Raw genomic sequence first — 23,016 nt, 5'->3', positions numbered from 1 at the left:
CCACGAAACTTCATCAATCAGTATTTTTGTTTGCTAAAATTGAAGTGAGTGATTAACTTATTTCTGCATTAAGTACCTCAAGGTGCGCTGGTAGAGAATGCTGTAAGGTAAAAAGTCCACCAATTTTACATTCTGGGTGCAATACCTGTTTAATTAAATAACACATATCACATAAACACACGTCTCTTACTGAACACGGCTCTAGATAGAGCGTCGACAAATTAATGCAATTCGATAAATTATGTGCAGTATAGATAGGTCTATACTAATGCATATTATGTGTTATACATATTTATAACGATTATAAAACACACTACTAAGTTCGTGCCGTATCAACGTGGTTGATAATCAGCTTAAATGGTTTAATAAAGCGTTGTTTTTAAAAATTACACGTTCTGTATTGCGAGTGTTGAAACAAGTGTCCATCCGAGAGTTCAATTTAAACACGTTTTAATCGATTCTTCCTTGCCAATGTGGTTTTTATTCCTTTCTGATAAGAGTGATGACATGTAGGCAAGTGTATTCGACCAGTCGATTCCCACGTGTGGAGATATGCACGCGTGTGTAATATTTTCAACGCTTATTGTGTTTTCGAGTTCTGTGACACTGCGGACGGAACCAAGTACGAGCAGAACAAGTGAGTACAAGTGCTTCTTTCTAGTTATAATTAGTATCTATGTTGTATAGTTGGACGCCGGAAACAATGTAATAGGGCTAATTTATTATATTAATTATTTAATTTTATTCTTTTTCTACTCACTGAAAGGCGTTTGCCAAGTTTTTGTAGTGGTTGACAATAACATGTCAAAATTTATACATGCAGCTGTGCATGAATAGTTCCATATTCATTCAATAAATTGAATATGTAATAATTGAATCATCATTAATTATTATTATAATACAGACAGTCTCTCAGTCCTGGTTTCTTAAAAGTTGAAGAAGTTTTACATTGTTGAATGTTCTCATAGTTTACGATAGTCACGCTCGATAGCTTCTTCTAATCGAACACCTTTCATTTACTATGTTTACATGTTGAAAACATAAGAATAGAGTAGTTACGATATTTATGGTAACCGGAAAAGAAAAAATAAGAAATAGGAGCTACAATCATAACGAAAGGAGTCTATTAATGAATCAAATCTTTCGAAGATATTTGGTCTTAATTTCTACACTAATTCGGTTAAAATAACCGATGAAAATAGTATGTCGCGATCTAAATAAGAGCGAATTGTTAGAACTTTTTATCAGATAAACAGCAAACACGATAACACAGACAAAAAATATAATTCATGTATTTACACGGCCAACGCAACCTTGAGGATTGGTGACACACACGGGAAATGTTGAATTCAGATGTGTTACAAAACTAAATAAATTAAGATAAATGTTAACTGTTTACCATGCTGTGTGTTACACGTCTTTGGGTACCTAATGACATAGCTGGGCATTAACTCGTTAATCCGTTAATCGTTAATTAACGAAGTTAACATTTCTATTAACGGATTAACTTTTAAGTTAACTTTAAAAAATGTTAACGGACTCGTTAACTTCCGTTAAATTATCCTAAGTCCGTTAATCGTTAATCCAGTACCTACTATTTACCGAAAGCACACTGGAAAACGCTAGAAAAACGCGTTCTGACAAGTAGGTACTTTCGGGCTTTCAGAACTTCCAGAACACAAAATAACAGTTTTTGTAACCAGATCACTAACGACACTTGTTAGTATGTGTGGGACAACTCTTGCAACTGAATTTAAGACCAGTTTTCCTGAACCGATTGAGCTGAAATTTGGTATACTTATGTAAGTACGATGACAATGCAATGTTATGGTACCATTGAGCTGGTCTGATGATGAAGTCATGAGGTGGCCATAGGAACTCCTAAATGAAACGGCGGCATCGCATCGAATTTGGGTTCGTTGGATTTGCCTTTTCGAGCACTTTAGTACTAGATGATGTCCAGGGTCCTGATGATGGAGTCAGGAGGTGGCCATAGGAATTCCTAAACGAAACGGTGGAAACTTATCGAGTTTGGTTTTGCTGGATTTGTCTTTTCGAGCACTTTGGTGCTAAATTGTATTGTAATTGAAACAAGGCTCTGAGCCCAATCTCAGATACTACTAAAAAGTGTAAAATAAAATTATAATAATTAGCGTGTCGTGCCACGCGCAGTGTAGGGTTCCGTAGTGGTCCGTCGTTACCACAGTATATTTCAGAAGCAAGCAATTACTTCATATACAGTCACTTTTCATATTTTCTTCTAAGGAATTTTCACTAGTTAAGAAATTTTGTAATACATGAGTTAAATGACTATTACTCTCAAACTAATTGATGTATCTTAACCGCTATAGCTTTCCTTGAAAGTTTATGAATAGCAGTATTATCATGAATTTTTCCAGATTTTTCAAGCCAACAGTTTAGTTTTTAGAGGGGGGGGACGCCCTACTCGAACAAAAATTAGCACTTTAAAATTTAATAATTTGCAAACAGATCCCTAAATGGAAAAAAGTCTTAGGAACCCCTAAGCCATTTTTAAAGACCTATCCAACGATACCCTACACGATGGGGTCGAAGACGAAAAATAAATCATCCCCACTTTACATGTAGGGGAGCTACCCTAAAAAAATTTTTTTTTTTTTTCAAAATTTTAGTCTCCCGTTTTGTCGGCGTAATTAATATACATATCTCTACAAAATTACAGCTCCCTAGTGCCAATAGTTTCCAAGCAAAACCTCGGGACAGACAGACATATCGAAACTATAAGGGTTCCTTGTCAGGACCCCTGAACGGGAACCCTGAAAAAGAGGAATAAATTCCATGCGCGATACAAGCTTTTGAAATTATTTGAACCTTGCATACAATTATTTTTTTCGTTTTATTATCATGTGTTAACGGATTAACGATTAACGTTAACTTACGTTAAGTCTTGTGAAAAGTAACGTTTTAACGTTTAACGAAATTAATTTTTTTATTAACGGTTTAACGATTAACGAAGTTAACTATTTGATTAACGGTGCCCAGCTATGCCTAATGATCTATTAGTTCTAGGCATTGTTACTTTCTTTATACAGGGTGTCCCGTAATGAGCGTGCCAAAGTTAAAGAGATGATAGACTAATGGATGAACAACTATAAAAAAAATTGCTTTAGAAAAGTATCATCATTTCAGAGATACATGATTTTTTTTTTCATGTTTTTTTTAGATCCCCAATTTTGAACAATCTCTTGTTGCCTTGTTGAGTTTAAATGGGCAAATAATTTTCAAGATGAATAAGCATAAGAGAGAAATGTCTGCTCATTTGTATACACAGCAACAAGAGAAAGAAAAAAATATCGTGTCTAAAAGTGAAATGGTGATAGGTAGTTACCTACATTTCCAAAAAAAATTGTTGAGACGCTCTTCAGTTTGGCACGCTCTTTAATGGGACATCCTGTAATTTGTGATTGTTACTTGTTGTGAATGCCTAATAAATGAATGCTTTTGATGTTTAATATTACCCAATCTAATTTTTTTTTCAGGTAAAACTAAGATCGAGTTGAAGCCCATTCGCATCTCCTGCTCCTTGACAGACATAGTCGTGATTTCAGCACCAGTCATACAAAATGCTATCTACTACCTATACAAGCCTAGCGGAGAATGCACCAAATTGAACGTTACACGTCCGAAATACTACCACAAAAAACTATTTTTCAACGATATTTACGACAATATCGTTATACAGAACAGAAGGAACTATGAGGGAATCGTTCCCGTCAGCAATTTCAGGGTCTTCAATCTCAATGATGATGTCGAAGGCACGGAAACATTTGAGGACAATACGAAGAAGTTGAATTCGAACGATTTTATCATCGGACCTCTGTTGAGAGAAGACCACGGCAACTGGGTGCTGAGTGCGTACTACCAGGATATAGATGGCGATTGGGTGGAGACGTTTCAAGTCATCACGATAGAAATTACAGGTAAATATTTTGTCAGAAAAATCAACAATGAGATCTCAAAACTTAGACAAAGCTACGTTTTGGGACATGTAAATGTCTGTCCCTTCAACAAGCTAGCTAACTTCCCTTCTATGATCTGAGTAGCTAACACATGCTTAGATTTTTTACTAATACCACAGTTATAGGAATCTACTCAAATCCGCTGACCAGCCGACATGAGTCGACTTTTGATACGTTGTCAAAAGCCATAGAAAGTACAAGTCGTCGACATGATTGTTTTAAAATAAAGCCGCCGGCACCAAGCTGCCGGGCAGTCGACGAGCTTAGTGTAGAGTCCTTAATACCATCCTTCGGCCGTTATCGACGGTACAATAGAATCTTTTTTTTTTCAGCATCTTTACCATGGAAGACATCCATAACTAGAATCTTACATAATGTGATTACCATTGATTTCAGACTACGTGCCCCCCAGTCCGACCGTGGCTCACTTGAAGCAAGGAGACACTTTCGCATTCAGCTTCGCCTACCCAATCCAGAACCTGACCAGTTGCGAGCTGATCGCTCCAAGATCCACCTTTGACAGGTTCTACGAGAGGAGTACCATCGACATGGATACCTGTGGATACGTCATCAGGAACTTGACGAGCGAAGACCAAGGGCTGTGGAGGATCACAGGTGTGGGAGACATAGTGTATGGGACCCAAGTGTATTTGGAAGTGCTGCAGCCGAATCAGAAAAGTTTGTTTGACATACATTAAACGGCTCTGTCCATGAAGACCATAGTGCAACCTCTCGATTAACAATAGTCAGATTTGATATGGTTGCACTCACAGAATAGAATGTCTGTTATTAGATGCACTGCAGTAGTTTTCATAAGTAGTTATTTATTTTTCTTATCGTAAAATTCTGTACGTCGTGCGTGAGGTCCTTTGAAGAAAAGAACACGCATGCGTTCCTCACTGTATTAGAATTAAAAATTGTTAATAGATGCAAGAGTAAATTAGGAATTGATATAATTATTTAGTGTGATTACTATAAGTTATTTAAGAATAAAACCTATAAGTCACTTAATTCAACTCTTTAATATAAACAAAAGACCTGCTGAAAATTTAAACTCTTTTATTACAAAGTTAGTTAGGCTTACTTAGTTTCGGTGTAAACCAAACGCGTGACACACCAAACCCGTTTGTGCTGTGGAAACAACAATGAGCATTATGACCGCCTATTTCGATAACTGAGCTGATATCAAGTGTGTCAAATTCCTCCTTCAGATAAACGATGCATACAGTGTAAATATGCCCGGGCCCGTCACCATAGGGTTATAAAGTGGGACATACAAGTCAAAATATGTTTACACGTCCATAAATTTCAAGAATTCTGAATAATAAAATGTAATACAACTAATACAACATACCAATCGAGCAAAAGCAGGGCACGTTACGAAGTAAAAATTTTCAGGAACGTATTTGAAAATGTGTAAAATCGTGAAAATTGCCATAAAAACGTGCTCGTTCTGACAATATCTTATCATAAATACTTCTTTTTATTGATATTTCATGTCCTGCAGTAATTTTTAAGTACTAACATACAAAAGGAGACATTTAGAAAGTTATGTGATAATTACCAGCGACAAATAAAATACAAAATATGAATACTTAATTTATTTACAATCCTTACACTAAAATCAGATTTAAAGTGTGCCAGCATGGCACACTTCTAAGTCATTAATTAATTTTATACATAGTGTCTATGTATCTAAAACGGAATACTTTCATAACAAATTATTTGCGAAATATTTATCCACAATCATTTTTCGTAAACAAAGCAACATCGAACCGAAGCAATAATTCGCTTGCTTTTAATTCAGTTACCAAAACATAGATGGCGTTATTTATCCGTCCGAGTCTGTTTTGCAGCATTTTTGACGGGTCCAGGCTCAATTTATATTAACCGGCAGACAGTGGTGACTGAGTTTGTTGCGGCGTTTCTTCTCAGCACTTGCCAAATGTTGGTCTCGAAGCGCTGGTAGGGTAAAAAGATTATGAGACATGTAGAGGCTCCTTAAGAGCAAAATGACGATTTGTAAGAACTATTTATTAGTCCAAACAATTAAAGAAATTTTGACTTTGACTTTTGACTTTGACATTGAATAGCGCAGTACAAAAACTACCACAAATGGAACTTAAACCTTGTCTAGAGGGTGGAGGGGTCAAAGTGGCTCTACAATGTAGAGTTCAATACTATTGTCACTATCATCAGGTAATTTAGTATCCACTGGAGGAGCACGTCACGAATGATAATTATGTACAGTCACGGAATGAAAAGGTTCGTCAGTTTTCAAATTGATTCCTTCAATGAATCGCGAGCACATATTACCTTTTGAAACTATGTTACAGAATAATCTCGAGTTAGAGAAAATAATCTTTAACAGTTCGTCAGTAAAGTTCAAAATTATTCAGATCAAAGTTGTTTGACGATTTATCATGTCAAGAAGATTATATGATTGATAAACTAAAACCTTCTTATTGATTCAACCTGCCATTATTATTTCTATTAAATAAAAAAAAACTATTGTCAATTGGTCAATGTCATCATTGCATTGCACTGATGAGATAGAAAAATAAACAAGCAAAACCTTATTCGTTAGCAAACGTCATATTTATTTAAATGTTAGCAGCACTGTTTCTTGCACTTCTATGTTGGCAGGTTTGACTCTTACAGTACCTAGTGCAAGCGAAAACCGACACTAAGGTGACGAACCTTTTCATTCCGCGACTGTACTTGTTTGTATAGATATTTTCCTTGCTCTCAGTACATTATAGATCGCTCTGCTACTCGCTCCCGCTACCGCTTCCGCTGCCGCTACCGCTCCCGCTTCTCCCTGGCGAGCGCTGCGGCGAGTCTTGCCGTGCATCACTGCCGTCCGAATCAGAATCCTTGAGTGTCTTGACGCGGTCCAAGCGTCTCGCACGTCGCGTTTCCACGTCCGAACCCTCAGACTCTGATGAGTATATCGCCGCACCGGCTGACGCTGCAACAAGAGAATACGCATGATTTTTTGCTAACAATTACTCCTTATCCCAACTAATATTATAAATGCGAAAGTAACTCTGTCTGTCTGTCTGTCTGTCTGTTACTCTTTCCCGCTTAAACCTCGCAACCGATTTTGATGAAATTTGGCATAGAGATAGTTTGAGTCCCGGGAAAGAACATAGGATAGTTTTTATCCCGGTTTTTGAAACAGGGACGCGCGCGATAAAGTTTTTCTGTGACAGACAAAATTCCACGCGGGCGAAGCCGCGGGCGGAAAGCTAGTTAACCTATAATTTATTTTTTAAAAAGTCACATAACGCACCGCGCTGTAAATGTAAGTGTATCGTCTATTCTGATCAAGATGTTTATGATGACCTCCAGCGTTACAGCGCTCTCGTCCTTCAATTCGCGCCATTTTGATGCCTTATCTGGGGTCATTGACCTTATGCCCGCGCGCAGGTCTGTCCCCCTTTCATTTTCAAAACTGACCTGCTACGTGCACGCTGCTGCACATCAAGTTTATTTTTTAACGGCGACATCCAGTTGTTTTTAGTCGTTGACATTGTGACGTCATTTGCGTTAAATGGATGGGCAGATCACCAATGTGTACTCTTGCATAGAAAACTCACCTTCCTGTGCTGACTTTAAAGCATAACCAAATCACACGTCACTCACTCTTCTGGTCCTGTTTATATTTTATTCTTGATGACCTGCAGTGACACGGCTTCATATGCCATGCCTTATTCTCAAGGTCTTTGACCCCACGCAGTGCGCACGTCAGGTCCCCTTCATGTTCGATACTTATCTACTATGGATTTTCCAGACACGTCACTGTATTCTCCTGCAAAGATAAAACACTCGTCACGTACCCTTCTGGCCTTGCTTGTACTTGTTCTTGATGGCCTGCAGCGACACGCCGCCCTCGTCCTCGGAGTCGTCGCCCTGCCGGCCCTGTGACGTCACACACGCTGCGAGCACACGTCACGTACCCTTCTGGCCTTGCTTGTACTTGTTCTTGATGGCCTGCAGCGACACGCCGCCTTCGTCCTCGGAGTCGTCGCTCTGCCGGCCCTGTGACGTCACACACGCTGCGAGCACACGTCACCTACCCTTCTGGCCTTGTTTGTACTTGTTCTTGATGGCCTGCAGCGACACGCCGCCCTCGTCCTCGGAGTCGTCGCCCTGCCGGCCCTGTGACGTCACACACGCTGCGAGCACACGTCACGTACCCTTCTGGCCCTGCTTGTACTTGTTCTTGATGGCCTGCAGCGACACGCCGCCTTCGTCCTCGGAGTCGTCGCCCTGTCGCGCGGCGCCGCCTGCCCGGGCCGCGCCGGCGCGCCGCTTGGGCCTGGTCGAGACTCGCGAACGCATGGCTGCACGGAGCTCCATTTCTTCTTTCTGTGATGTGAAGGAGAGATTAGACATGTTCGTCATCATTAACCCGGCGAGGATGTGGTACAAAAAGTATCAGTCGGGAATGTGGAGGGTCTTTATGACCCTGTATTTGGTTTGTAGATTTTTCCCTACTAAGCGGTAATTTAAAAAATATTTATCAAGAAACTTAAGTAATAGTTAGTAATTAAAGGATTTAAATTGAAAAATTCACCAATAGCCATATACATGTTTAGATAATAGAGCTATTCTAAAAGTCTAGAAAATTGTGAAATTTGCGTTATCTTGGAACAAAAAAGCAATTTTATCATATCTCATAATATTAATTAGTATTTTCTGGTAATCAATGTCGTATATCATTATTTATTCATAATGAGTCTTCTAAGGTACAAATCAGCTCATTGTTAACAAAACAGAGCAATGTGATTTTGGCAAAATTTCGTGATTTTTACGTTTACGCTCGTCTATTTTCTTTCACCGACGACGGTCGACTCACAAGTGGCGTGCAAAGGGGAGCAGAGTTCAATTACTCCAGCTACTGAGACATTCAACAGCACACGGCTACAGGATAAATAACTGTACACAAAAATATGTAGCACGGGGTAAAATTGACCCCTCCACATCCTCGCCGGGTTAAGAAGGGAGAAAAAAATATTTGACACAAATGACAGTACCACCCGGTCGAGTTAACTGTGCACCTGACAGCCGTGAGGCCACATCGACGGTGTGGTACGGACGGGGCGAACGCGGGGAAGTGTGCGGGTGAGTGCGAGGGAGAGTCGCATTCAGCGAAGTGAGCAGTACCTCTAGTAGGAAAAACTTTCGAGTTCGTTTCGTTGCGTATTCAAAGTGTCATCGAAAAATTTTGTATGAAAAATTGAACAGCGCCCCCTAGGGCGGCTATAATATAGGGGGCGCTGTTTAATTTTTCATACAAAATTTTTCGATGACACTTTGAATACGCAACGAAACGAACTCGAAAGTTTTTCCTACTAGAGGTACAGTTAGCTCGATCGAGTTGTAGACACAAAAAGACACCGCAGGAGGACCTTTCTAATTCAAAGGCAAAAGGACGGTGTGACTGGAGGTTTCAGCAGAGTAGTATTACTATACTTCACCCCTACTTATCGTTGGATGTTTTCAGAGGGACAAGCGAACAACACGCCTCCGCATACCGCCAATAGATGTTTATTTTATTAGTTGCATTTGTTGTATATTTTTACAAGCTAGGGGTTAACCATAATAATTAATTAGAGTGTTGTGGTATGATATTGTTGTTTTGTATGGGGAATTTAAAGAAAACTATTTTTTTTGCAAACATTTTTGCGATCTTTTAGTGAACCTTGCTTCGATTTTTAGATACCGATTTTATAATTTTTTGGGCAGACTGAAACAACATGAATCACCTATTATAATAAAAATTTAGAAAATTGCTACCTGTAAATTAAAACAAATGAAAATTTTCAACCAGTGACCGTTCGCTTTTATAGATATAGATTAAGTAGTTCTTAAAATTAAAATAAAATAGAAAGAATAATGAACATAGCCTACTGTAATAAACTAATACCTACCTAGGGAAAATCGGCGGCTTCACACTGTACCCCATATTGCAACATGTTTGTACCTACTCCTCAATAATTACTAGATAATGTTTGTACTCATTTACAATATAATGTTTAGCTACAACTGATAATTTTCCTAATGATATAAGGCAGTGTACTGTATACTTTTTACTGAAATAAAATATTCTTATATTCTAATTAGCAAGGCCATCATGGGGTGAAGATTATAAGTCGAAGGGCTAAAGGCATACTCCCTTAGGTAACTTAAACACCGCGAAAATTATTATACCTATAAAATAGCTGATGTCAGTGTAAAACTATCATACGTAAGCTCATGATAAAACTGTATTTTGGTCCAAAATTTGTGTTCACTGGCCAATCTGCGACCGTCGAAATTCCTGTAACTAAACAAACCAGCATCAAAATACCTTCAACTGATATTTCCTGTCAGCATCAGGGTCAGCGCCGACTTGCGACAGGATCTTGATGGCCGACGTCTTGGTCGAACGGTCAGCAAGAGACAAGGTCATCTTCCTGTGAGTGAACGATTCGGTGGAATGCGGTCGGAAGGACAGCTTGGTACGGAACACCGCCTGCCCCTGCAGACCGGTGCCTTGACGCACGAATAAGTGGTTGTGGTCGCCCTGGAAGAGAATTTTCTTACATTTAAAAGCAGCATCTTACAAATTAAAAAAATACGGAGGGAGTTAGAATGTAAGGTGAGGATAACTCACCTATACAATGCGCCTCGAGGGCAAGGAATAAGAAACCGCGTTCTTATTATGAGATTTTCTTTATTTATTTAGGGATAGTACACAGCACAATATCAGTTGAGGTTACATTATGTTTTTGTAAGATTTTGTAGGCCAATTATGACTATCCAACATTTAAAATTTCTACTTTACCTGCCTACCTACCATCTCGTTTACACCTAAGTGATAATATAAGGATTTTAGGCAAAGGTCTAGTTTAGGCGCCCCAGTAAAACGTTTCCTGTGATGGCTAAGTTTGTCCTCAGGATGATTTTAACTGTGATTAGCCGGAATTTGAAGACTTGCCGAACATACGGTCAAAAAACTTACGTGTAGCGGCTGCTTATAAACGTCGAATATTTCAGAGCCCAGATGCAGCGACATGGAGCCGTCGGACCACTTGACCATCCGCGCGTTGGATTCTTTGATAGCGTTGCCTTCTTTGTCGAAGTTCGTCCGCCATCGGATTGTGTTCTCCACTTTCAGTTTTAGCCTGGAAATATTATTTTCATTTTCCTTAAAATCCATGTCATGACAAGATCACAGATGTACCAAGTGGAACACAAATCGAAATATTCTTGAACATTTTACCCATTCGCATTTTTTGTAATGTGAGTTAAATAACATAATATACTCTTTACCGGGATGTTATGGATATCCGTAACCGTAACCGAAACCGGTATAATATTATTCCTATATCCGTAACCGTATCCGTAACCGAAACTACACATCCGTAACATCCCTACTCTTTACATAATAGGCAGGGAGGCTACTTCCAGGTATGTTATTTTTGGGAACATTCTAGGAAAAATTAATTTAAAGTAACAAACCTCGCTCGACCTTCCTCATCCAACGTTTCCTCCTCATCAATTTCGTCCTCATACGTGTTGGGGTCATAAGGTCGCGTCTCCACAGACAAAAAGTTGGGCAGTTTCACAAAGTGCAGCTCTTTGCCTAATTCCGTCCATATCTTAGGCATGTCCACGTCGATTCGAGTTTCGGGAATTTCTACTTCTTCTTCCTCTTCTGGTTTTTCGCGGTTGGCCTGTAATGTAATGGAAAATAAGTATGCATTAATAGAAAACAGGTACAAGTATTTAGTTATTATTTTATTTTAATCACCATCAATCCCTAATCCAGGTATTTTGTTTTCATATGGGTCACTTGAAAATTAGGGATTGATAGTGAAAAAGAGCATAAGAATCGCAAGAAAATTACGGCGTATTTTTTTTTTCACGAAATGGTGGAAAGACAGATGTTGGATAAGAGATTTCCAGATGTCTTTCGTTTATTTTTTACTGATTTTTTCAAGGATCTTCGTCTTGCCAATAAAAATAGCTAGTAAAAGTTATAGAAAGTAAGACAGCGTACGCGACCGCTTGCATCCTCATTCATCCTTATCTCAACTTACGCCGCTTTTTCTCAGCACTGGCCCATTTATTATCCCAAAGCATGATAGGGTTAAAGTTAAAGTATAACTGGGATGTGTAAAAGCGTCTTTTAAAGCCTACTTGCAGATAGTGAATGACTTTTACCTCATCCCCACTACCCCTAGATTCATCCCCCGACCGCCGGCCATCTGTAGCTCTAGCACGAAAAACTTTCGACTTCGAATCGTTTGCGTATTTGACAAAATTCGATACCAGCCTTCGAATTCAATGCTAACGTGACGATCTCTATTGTCAAAATTAGTTCATACTAATTTCACTTTACGTTATGTTCACAGAGGCGCTGTTTAAGTTTTCATACTAACGCCCGTATTCACAAACTTTACAATGAGGTCTAACAGTGCGTGTGGACCAAGGTGACACACGAACCAATCACAGAGCTCTATTCATCGCTGTGCGTTCAATTTGCTGCTTCACTTATGCAAGCATCGTTTGTGAATACTGGTGTAAGTCTTTTGACGGCGATTCGAATACGTAAACGATTTGAAGTCGAAAGTTTTTCATGCTAGAGGTACTGACCACGCGGCTTTGCGGCTTCGTGATTGCGACCGCGTGTGTGACCGCAACCGCTTGCCTTCCCTTTCGTATTTAATAGGAGGTAAGTGACCTCATCCCCGCTACCTCTAGCTTCATCCCCCGACCGCCTGCCGTCTTCAGACCGCGCGGCGCTACGGCTTCGTGACCGCGACCGCAACCGTGAGCGAGACCGCAAGCGTTACCGCGACCGCGACCGCTTGCCTTCCCCTTAAAGGTAGCATTCGGATCAAGACGACCGCGACGCGCGACCGCGACTCGAGACCGCGACCGGCGACCGCGACCCACTGCTTTATATGAATTAACTAGCGGCCGCCCGCGACTTCGTACGCGTGGATCCTGTTTTACCCCCTTTTCCCGAATTTTCTTTGCTATAAACCTCACGGAGCCCGAGACCTTTCCAACGAATGCAAAACCGTGGAAATCGGTTCGTGCGTTCTGGAGTTATAGCGTCAGGGAGGAAAACCCGACTTATTTTTATATAGTAGATAGGAAGTGCTGACGGATGCAAGCAACCGAGTCGCGCGACGTGTGGGCGTGGCCTGCCGGCTACTTGCGTCGCGCGACTCGGTCGCTCACAAGGCAGTGCCGTGACGCGACAGATGCAAAATGGCCGTGTTTTCTTCGCACGAAGACGAAATTAGTAAGTCTCGTATGGGTCGCACGACTCGTGTCGCGAAGATTCGTAAGTAGCTGTCGCCCTGCGACCTGCGACCGGTTGCCTGTCGCGGTCTCGGGTCGTGGTCTCTCGTCGCGGTCGTCTTGATCCGAATGCTATCTTTATATCCACTTACCTCATCCCCGCTACCTCTGGCTTCATCCCCCGACCGCCTGCCGTCTTCAGACCGCGCGGCGCTACGGCTTCGTGACCGCGACCGCGATCTCGAACGCGACCGTGAGCGTGATCGCGACCGCGACCGCTTGCCTTCCGCCTCGTCTTCCGTGCTTATATCCGACGCGTCGCCGAATAGGGCGTCCGCGGTAACTGTAAATGAAATAAATAAAAATCATTTGTTTTAGACTTTCATCCATAGTTTGTTAGTAAGAATTACATTATTGCAATAAGTTTGCTTTTAAAAAAAAGAACTCTAAGCATTTGACATTGGCCAAAGCACAAGATAGCAGCCATTAAAACGAATTGAATTGAAAACGAAAGAAACATATACAAAATCAAGACAGAAAGCAATGTGACACAAAGTGGTGGAAATTTTTATACATAAAGCACATAATAAAGACCAAAAAATTATAAGTACCTTTACAACCACTAAATAAGTAAAGCATTTGATTACATACCAGTATCTTTCTCTTGATTCTCTTCATTTTCTTCATCAGAATCTACGATTTTCTTGGTCTTCTTTTTTGGTTTGCCACTAGTGTCTGAGCCACTGTCGGAGCCTTCTTTCTTGCGTTTGGAGGAGGCCTTCTGTGCGTCCGCGTCGCTTTCAGAGTCGGAAAGTACGGCGCGTTTTTTCTTATCCACTGAAAAGATATAATGCATTCGCACATTTAGGATTTCATAATAAATAAGGAAGTAGCGATGATAAAAGACATGATAAAATCAACGATTTTAGACAATAAATGTATGAGCTTATCGTGCAAAGTCGATAAAATTCCCTCGATAAAAGTTTATCGTGTCTCGCATACATCCTTGGCCTGCAAAAGACTATTTGAGTGAAATATACAGCAAATTATGTATGTTTCCTTACCAACACCAGGCTCAGCACTATGCGACCTTGATCTTGAACGACTCTTTGATTTGGATTTGCTACGCGATTTTGAACGTGATCTGGAAATACAACAGTAATATAAAAAGGTTACTAAATGTTTGAGTTATAACCAAAAAATTAAAATCTCAAAATTAAATAACATCTATTTAATTTTGAGATATTATTACCTGGATCTGCTCTTAGGTTTGTCATTCGCTTGTTCATCGTCAATCATTAGATTCGGTGAATTAGATCTGCTATCTTGAACGTCTTGTCTGGGAACTGGGCTGCTCTTAGGACTGCCACTACGAGACCTACTTTTGGCCACTGGTCCTTGTGGACTGTGGGGTCGTGATTTAGGACTCTGTGACCTGGATTTAGGACTGTGAGACCCAGACTTTGGGCTATGAGATCTCGACTTGGGACTGTGTGATCTAGACTTCGAACTACGGTTAGGACTGTGTGCGGCGGACTTAGGGCTCGCTGATCGGGATTTAGCACTGCCTGAGCGAGACCTCGCACTGCCAGACCTACTACGAGATCGTGACGCTCTTTTAGGACTCCCAGAGGCATGAGACTTGGCACTGGATGAACCAGACTTGTTGCTGTGTGCCGAGCCTGAACGTGATCTGTTCGATCGTGCCGGAGAGTTCGATTTGCTGCGAGAGTTGCGAGAGACGTTGGAAGCATGAGAAGACTTGCGGGAACGGCTGGTGCGGTTCGACTTTGGAGATCCACTGCCAGACCGAGCTGGACTGCGAGAGACTGATCTGAAAGTAAATGGCAAGTACAAAGTTAATTTAGTTGAAAGCATCAAGTAAATCAGGACGCAGTTTACAGACTTTTCTTATGATTTTTCTATCAGTTTGTTGGGGATTTTTACTATCACTTTATACTTTTGCACATAAAACTGTACAGTGGCGGACTTAATGCCAAGTGGCATTCTCTGCCAGTCAACCACAGGTCTAGTAGAGAGACTAAGGCGGCACTTTTGTTAATTAGTTATAAATAAGACAAGTTTCTTACCGAGACTGACTGCCTTCTTTCCCAGAGGGGGCAGGGCTAGGGCTCTTGCTGTGACTTGAGCTAGACCCACTGTCAGATTCTGAGCCCGAATCTGCATCTGAAATTGTAAATTTAAACTAATTTACAAATTAAAATACAAAGAAGCTCTAATGAAATTCATTTTTATTTTACTGTAACTTGCGGTTTATTTATACACGTAAGATTAGTTTTCTATACATCTATTTCTGTAAGACTTTTCTAATTTGTAAACGTAAGCTAACAACAGCTATAATTTTTACTGTAAAATGTCTGCCATTCTAATCAAAATTCTAAATCAAGTTTAAATAATTTTTATTCAGAAATATGTTAGTTTTTATATAATTAAAAAAAACAGTGTCCTTTTAATCAGTAGCCAGAGAAAAATAGGAAAATAATATATGCAAACATCGAAATGAGGTTATGTTGTTTTAACTTACCATCTGGCGAATGTTTAGTGCTAGGAGCCATGTTTTATGAAAAATCGACACGAGTAGTCACTAAACTCACAAATAAATTAGATACCATCAACTAAATCTGAAAATATTGCGAGAAAATACCGTAAACTTTGCAAAAGCTTTTCTGTCAACAAATTCAACGCCACAGCAGCGAAATGTCAATGTCATGTCATACTTTGCGTTCCGTTTCAATAATAAGTCGTTCGTTGATAAAGGTAATAAACAAATTAAATATCTCCACATACCTATTTTATTATAATATTAATTTCACTGTGTAAAATAAAACAAAAATATAATATGTGTATTAAACTTACTATTTAATTTCATTTGTTCGCAAAATACTTTTTTTTTGAGACAACAACATCACTTCCCTTTCCACAGGAAGTGACATCATTTTATCCTTGTTGTCCAGTGGTTTATTTGCTGAACTACCTACTTGCAGAACTAAGATTCAATGCTTTTGAATTTCTATTAAGTAGGTAGCTAGTTAAAATAATGAGTACTTTCAGATTTGGACTTTGTCGCATTTAAAAATACCTACTTCTTAAAATAATATTTCCTGTACTATGAGATTATCATCACTCGACACTCCCAATAAGTGTAATACCGCGATTAAACTTATTACTCAATTATTTGTTGCATCCTTAATGTTACAAAGGCGGTATATGCTACTTTAATCATCCCTCAAAATAATAATGATGAACAAGACCCTATCTCGACGGAATTCTCCACATTCAGTAGACTCGTTCGTGACCGTGACTCATCCAATCCTGTTTTTGTTGACAAAAAAAAGGTCCCGACCTCAAGTCAAATCCAAAGTAAGGGATCTGTTGATCCTATCAGAACTTGTGTTTCTTTAATGAAAAGACCGATAGTTAGCGAGATAAGCATTTATTATTCGGGTTCTTACACAGACACATCTTGTTCGTACATAGCCGGAAGAGGGAAGAGCGTTCTACCGGAATTGTGCTGTTTCATTATACTGTGTTCTTGTAGTACCTCTATATCTGCGGCCTCTGCCTCGTCCTCGGCTTTTGCACTCGAAGGATTTATGCCCTTTTTTATGGCATGTATAGCATTTGATGACAAATGAAGATTGTGGTTCTGTGCTACTATATTCCCTCTTTATCTCATTGTCAAGCAATCTAGACTTTACGAAGTCGAGCCTTAGCTCTTGGTTTACCGTTTCCATTGCTGTTATTATTGCGTTGAATTCCTCTCCCAATCCAGTTAAGAGGTAGCTGATTTTTTCATTTTCTGCAATTTTCTCTCCTGACACTTCTAATTCTCTTATAAGATTGTCGAAATTGGCGAAATATTCTTCTAATTTTCCTGTATGTTTCAAAGTCAATAACTTTCTTCTTAGGCATATTTTTGATATGACCGTGTTTCGTTGGAATGTGTTTTTCAAAACTTCTAACATTTCTTTCGCGCTTGTGCTTTCTTTTATCAGGTTTAAGTGTTGGTCTGTCACGCTTTGGACGATGATACTTCTCGCTTTTGCATCCATGAGTTTCATCTTCTCATCACAGTCTACTATTTTCTTTATATCCAAAACTTCTGTTAGACCTTTTTCTGCGAGTATGCATTTTATCCTGAAAACCCAGTTGTCGTATGCCCCTGCACTCAATTGCGGTAGCGGCGTGTTACTACTTGACATCGCCATTTTTATATTTCACAAATCCGCTTTTTCCCGAATAATCTACAATTAAAACTTTCCCTAACTCTAACTAACGGGCGTCTGGGCCCATAACCTATCAGAACTTGTGTTTCTTTAATGAAAAGACCGATAGTTAGCGAGATAAGCATTTATTATTCGGGTTCTTACACAGACACATCTTGTTCGTACATAGCCGGAAGAGGGAAGAGCGTTCTACCGGAAACAGTTAACTTTTTAATATTTTATACACTTCCAAAGATAATATAATCCTAACAGATCCCGATCCCGAAAGCAATGTGTTTGTTGTCAGTCAGCCCTATAGCTGCGTTTCCCGCGCGTACGCGGCATCTGTCTGTGCCCACTTGAATGGGCCAACTCAATGGCCGTTTTTTTCTCAGTCGAACGATGGCAACCGCCAGCGACGTGTGTGCCGGTCTCATTCGCCACAAAACGATATTATTACGAGAACTATCAGACACAAATGTACTCGACGTGCTAGTGAAAAAAGGCTTGTTCAGTGTAAGCGATCTAGAGTTGATAACCAGTGCTGGTAATAATGATAAGTGCAACTACTTCATAGAAGTTGTTAGTAAACACAGCGGTGGGAAGTTGGGTGAGGTGTGCTCAGTGTTGGAAAAAGAGTGTCCTAAGTTGGCCAAAGAGCTGAAGAATGATAAGCATCGATTCATAGTCAACGGTGAGTTCTTAATTTTTTTTTGTTAAGTTACCTACTTACTTACCTACTTGGAATGTGTGGTATCACTTGGTGAGTTACTTTTATGCTTGCTTACTACGATGTTATTCTAACTGAATAAGTAATGTTCTTGGATTATTTAATTATGGTATGATTTAATATTGACATAAAAATATTACAGTGCAAGTTATTTCCTTGTTTCTTGAGCATGAGCGTAACATACCTACCTTTAAGTTAATTGTTTATTTAATGGCTGTAGGTGAGTAATAAACATAACATTACCTACCTCCTAACTGACGTAACCTCAAGCTAATGTAGGTAGGTAGGTAGGTACCTCTAAAAATAAGTTACGTCTACTGAAGTAGGTAAAAGAACAAACAACAACAAGATAAGTAAGGTAGGTAATGTAAACAACAACTTAGGTGGATAGGTGATGTTCCATCATGTAGGTACCTACACGTTGATCTTATAGGGACTTACTTATAGCGTCAATTATTAAAATTGTGGAGGTTCGCAATTTGTATGCCGGTTTTAGGCATAGATTTTAGGTAGGTTAGGTAGATTCTAAAACTGAATTTATTCATTACCGTGAATTAAGTCCATCAAACTTTTGGTGTCACTAGTTCATTTAAAAATAACTTGCTCGCGAATGCGATTAATTAATGCCTAGACAACGATCGTTCACTAAAAAGCCATTACTAAAAATTGCCTCAACGAATCTTTCGAAACGCTTCTAATAGTCATAACACACGAAAAGTAACCGACTTGATTGAAAAATTGCATGACCACCGATAGGGGAGCTGGACATTGGAGACAATATCGAACCCCCAGTGACCTGGGAATTATATTTGCAACTCTACTACTAGCCGATAAAGATGGGTATTGAGTGAGAGATGCAGAGGAACCAATTCCGGAGAAGGTCATAAAATAATAAATCTATGCGGGTGTTGGAGAATTGACCCTGTCGCGTTCACAATCAATCGTGTTGCTTTGCTACTGTTAAAGTACAGTTAAACTGTAAATAAAACTAACTAGTTTACTTGCCTATTGTAATTTGTACTCACGTCTGCAGCCTAAGCTACTATGACGAAATCCTACTCTGCAGAACTTTTAATTTTTTATTCAAGCACGCCATTATTACGAAATACCTACCTACTTAAAATTACTTTACTTTTCGAGATTTGAACCTGTAAAGAACTACTACAATGCCTGTCAAAAACTTTCGATAAACTTGAAAGTTCCGATTAGATCCTACAGCGATCTATGTATTGTAATCGGTCATCAACCTCCTCCGTCACGTGACTTCCTCAAGGTTATTGAAACAAAGAACGAATGGCATTAAATAGGTACTGTAGACTGTACCAAATGGTACTGGGCCTGTATGAGTCATGCTGCTGATTGATCTGTGGCAGATAAATTGGTTTAGCTTCGGGCGACATTCGACATTGTTGTGATCGTGAAACTAACTTGAATGGAATGGACAAAGAGGTCGAATCAGCCGAAAGATTTTTATGGATAACGATTACCTTAGGTTTTATACATAGAGTAGGGTTTATCATAGAAAGCACGGGAGCCCGTGTATTAGTTTGGTTAAAGTTTCAATCTAGAGACGGAGGACGAAAGTAGGTAGGTACGACACATCAAGAAAGCACGCGGAATTTGTAAATTATTTAGGTGTCAATTTGATGACTTTGTGCCATTCCTTCGCAGTATTCCAAAATCATTGATGCATTCCGCGATTCTTGCACACTTATTAATTAGGTATGTACCTCCCTACTTAAATTTTCCATTATCTATCATATTGAATATCAATCTAAACTGAATATTGAGAAACGTATTGTAAAGTATTCTCAATCAAACCATTAAGTACCTACATTTAACACTTCAATTATTTATTAACATAGCTAGAGGTCATCGTGTATTATGTTTATATTCCATACAACATGCACTATGCTATGATGATGTAATAGGCAATAAGTTAATGATTATGGTAATGTCGACAAGTTTTTACTGTTGCATCCATAATGCTTCTTAATTGGTTGAAGTTTGTTAATTAAATGAAATGTAAGTAAGTAGTAGTAACCTATCTGGGGGCACAGCAGTGCCCCCACCAAGTCGAGCAAAAAAGCGGCACGGCCGTACCATCCTTTTCTCGAAGCAATTCAGGCCATTTTTGACTGCCTGTAACTTCGTTGTGGATAAAACTAGAAGGCTGAATTTTCATTAGCTATGCAGGCATTGTAAAGACACGGTATATTTAAAATTTCATTCAATTTGAACCAGTAGTTTAAGAATTATAACGGGTCAAAGTTACTTAATTTTGTCACTCACTGACTCACTGACTGACTCACCGATCATCAAAATTCTAAGGCACTTCTAGCAGACCTAGAAGCTTCAAATCCCATCAAAAACAATACTTGTCAAAAAAACCAAGTCTCGCAACTCAGTTGTTCTACGGTAAAAAGTTGTGAGATCCATGTAATACCAAGTCCAGGCCAGGAAATCTTTAACGTTTTACATAAATATATTGACTTGGCCATCGCATGAAAACACGTGTAAATTAAATTATTTAGTGCGATGGCCAAGTCAATAATTTATGTAAAACGTTAAAGATTTCCTGGCCTGGACTTGGTATTACATGGATCTCACAACTTTTTACCGTAGAACAACTGAGTTGCGAGACTTGGTTTTTTTGACAAGTATTGTTTTTGATGGGATCGATAGTTCGGTATAACGATTCACGTCTCAATAATATTATTACAAATTAATTGCTAAATTATCCATAGCACATTATGACATTACTGAGTATGTTCTTGCATTAGTGTAAGCACTATTAAGCTTAGGGTGTTTTTGTTACGTTTTTCTTACAAAGCAAAATTATCTCATCGCAAAGCTGCGAGACTTCAAAATTTTCTTCAGACATGACCACTATGACCAGATATTATGATATTATGCCAAGGCTTTCTCCTGTAAGACCGCTCCACAACGGCAGGAACCTACTCATCATACCTACTAGGTATGCTATAGCTGTAATTTCATAATCGTAAACGTAGTTACGTAGTCACATATTATACGTCATGGTTAGGCAGTAACTTATTTTATTGACAACAGCTTATGCTGACTGACACACCCTGTCCCTTGACCTTACTATACAGAGGCACCTTTGTCTTTACAAACGATTAAAGAACGACATCCGAGTTTGTATTCAATCGATAACAACAGTAGGTTCAAAATTTATCGATATGACTTTACTGAGTAGGTCTTACAACTTGTGTGCTTTGTTAGCTTCTAAGAATAATGAATACAATATGATAAATACTAAGAGTTAAAATAATGTGGCTAGGTGTCACTTTTGAGAAACGATACTGCACGTCAAAGAAAAGTACCTAAACAAATAATGAAGAGAAGAATTATTTGAAAACGAATGAATTGATAGAATACAACGTTGAAAATAATATTGATTTCTGTGAATTTCCAAGAAATTAAAAGTTATGTGTCGGCCAATAAAGTAATACCTAAATTAATAAGACAGTAGGTATCTATGATCTCAAATAACGCACCGACTCTATGATCAAATTATGGCAGACATCTGCAAATCAAAGAAATCTGTTATTCGAACGTTAAGGAGTGTGGGAATCAATAAATGATACCCATTTCTATACTAACTTTTACTTAATTATACCTACAGGCTTGCTGCACTCGTACGTCATCATCATCATTTGAGTAACAGGACGTCCACAGCTGAACATAGGCCTCCCTCAATGATTTCCATATCGCGCGGTTCATAGCGTTCACACTCGTACTTATCTAGGTTCATAATCTACACTTCACATTCCATCTTTTCCTTATCCGAATTCTTACCTAAATATCCTATAAAAAAATTCTGCAACTACTAGAAGAGCTAGTTCATCTATCTTTAAACCTACCTCACCCAAATAGCCGTGAATCGATTATGCCGCCTGTGACCTATAAAATAATCTAGTTGGGAATCCATTTAGGTGCAAAATGGACAGAACTAGTCCAAATGACTTTTCCATTTTTGTATTTAAAATTTATTGAATGTTTTGGAAAATAATCACCTGTCATGTTGAGTCAAATATGGGATGAAATAGGCTATTAAGTTTTGTTTGTGTCCTCACTCAATATTTCAATGCTATTATGACCTTATTTCGTTTCGATATCGAATTAAAGAATAATGAAAATACAAACGGCCTTTTTAGGCTAGTGGGTACCATTTGCAGCATTTTAATTTAACTTTAACAAACATCAAAAGTTTGTTAAATCTCATACAAAAACACCGCTTATCGTAGATGTTTAAAAAAGTTAGGTGGTGCAACTCAGCCTTAGTGATCGAAATTGTGCTTCAGAACAGATATAGAGCAAAACATTTATGTATAATATGCGAAACATGTGTTCCCAGACACCTGCACCAATATTAAAAATGCTAACGGCGCTAAGTTACAGCTGTCGGAGACCAATTCATATGCCTGTCGGGCACGTGTCGATTGTTAGCGGTATCCAATATCCACAGCATCTGCGGGTTTTTGAGTCTTTCAAAGGTCATGATGGTTATTATGCTGGATGTTTGAGTTAAACTGGGGAGGAAAATTAACGTCGCGTGCTTGTATTTTGCTTTTGTCTTTTTGTTTTGCTGATTGTAATTGGAACCTTTCTTCATCACGTGTGTTGTTGTGACATGGTCCGATTTTGTCTCTTACTTCAAACGCATTTCCTACCTACTCTAATCAATGACCGACATACAGTACGACTTATTGGAGGTAGCTAGACAAATTTT

General features: G+C 39.0%; 2 protein-coding genes across 2 annotated transcripts; one reads left to right on the top strand and one right to left on the bottom strand.

Annotated features, from left to right (window-relative positions):
• The first annotated feature begins 42 nt into the window (after positions 1-42).
• Positions 43-4,783, top strand: LOC114350615 (uncharacterized). The gene is made up of 3 exons (XM_028301482.1): positions 43-637; positions 3,519-3,959; positions 4,395-4,783. Exons 1-3 carry the CDS (start codon positions 553-555, stop codon positions 4,694-4,696), a joined length of 828 nt encoding a protein of 275 aa, XP_028157283.1. The 5' UTR covers positions 43-552; the 3' UTR covers positions 4,697-4,783.
• A 1,849-nt stretch (positions 4,784-6,632) lies between these two features.
• On the bottom strand, positions 6,633-16,021 carry Atu (Another transcription unit). Its single transcript, XM_028301484.1, has 11 exons — positions 15,850-16,021; positions 15,395-15,491; positions 14,557-15,138; positions 14,369-14,448; positions 13,956-14,141; positions 13,478-13,647; positions 11,511-11,725; positions 11,011-11,173; positions 10,357-10,572; positions 8,201-8,372; positions 6,633-6,969 (listed from the first exon to the last, which is right to left on the bottom strand). Exons 1-11 carry the CDS (start codon positions 15,878-15,880, stop codon positions 6,770-6,772), a joined length of 2,112 nt encoding a protein of 703 aa, XP_028157285.1. The 5' UTR covers positions 15,881-16,021; the 3' UTR covers positions 6,633-6,769.
• Between the last annotated feature and the right edge of the window lie 6,995 nt (positions 16,022-23,016).

The sequence above is a fragment of the Ostrinia furnacalis genome, unplaced genomic scaffold (assembly GCF_004193835.3).
Source record: "Ostrinia furnacalis isolate ACB-3 unplaced genomic scaffold, ASM419383v2 OfSCF0924, whole genome shotgun sequence".
NCBI lineage: Eukaryota > Metazoa > Arthropoda > Insecta > Lepidoptera > Crambidae > Ostrinia > Ostrinia furnacalis.
Note: the sequence above shows the minus strand (reverse complement) of the source record. Positions and strands in the feature narration are given on the sequence as shown.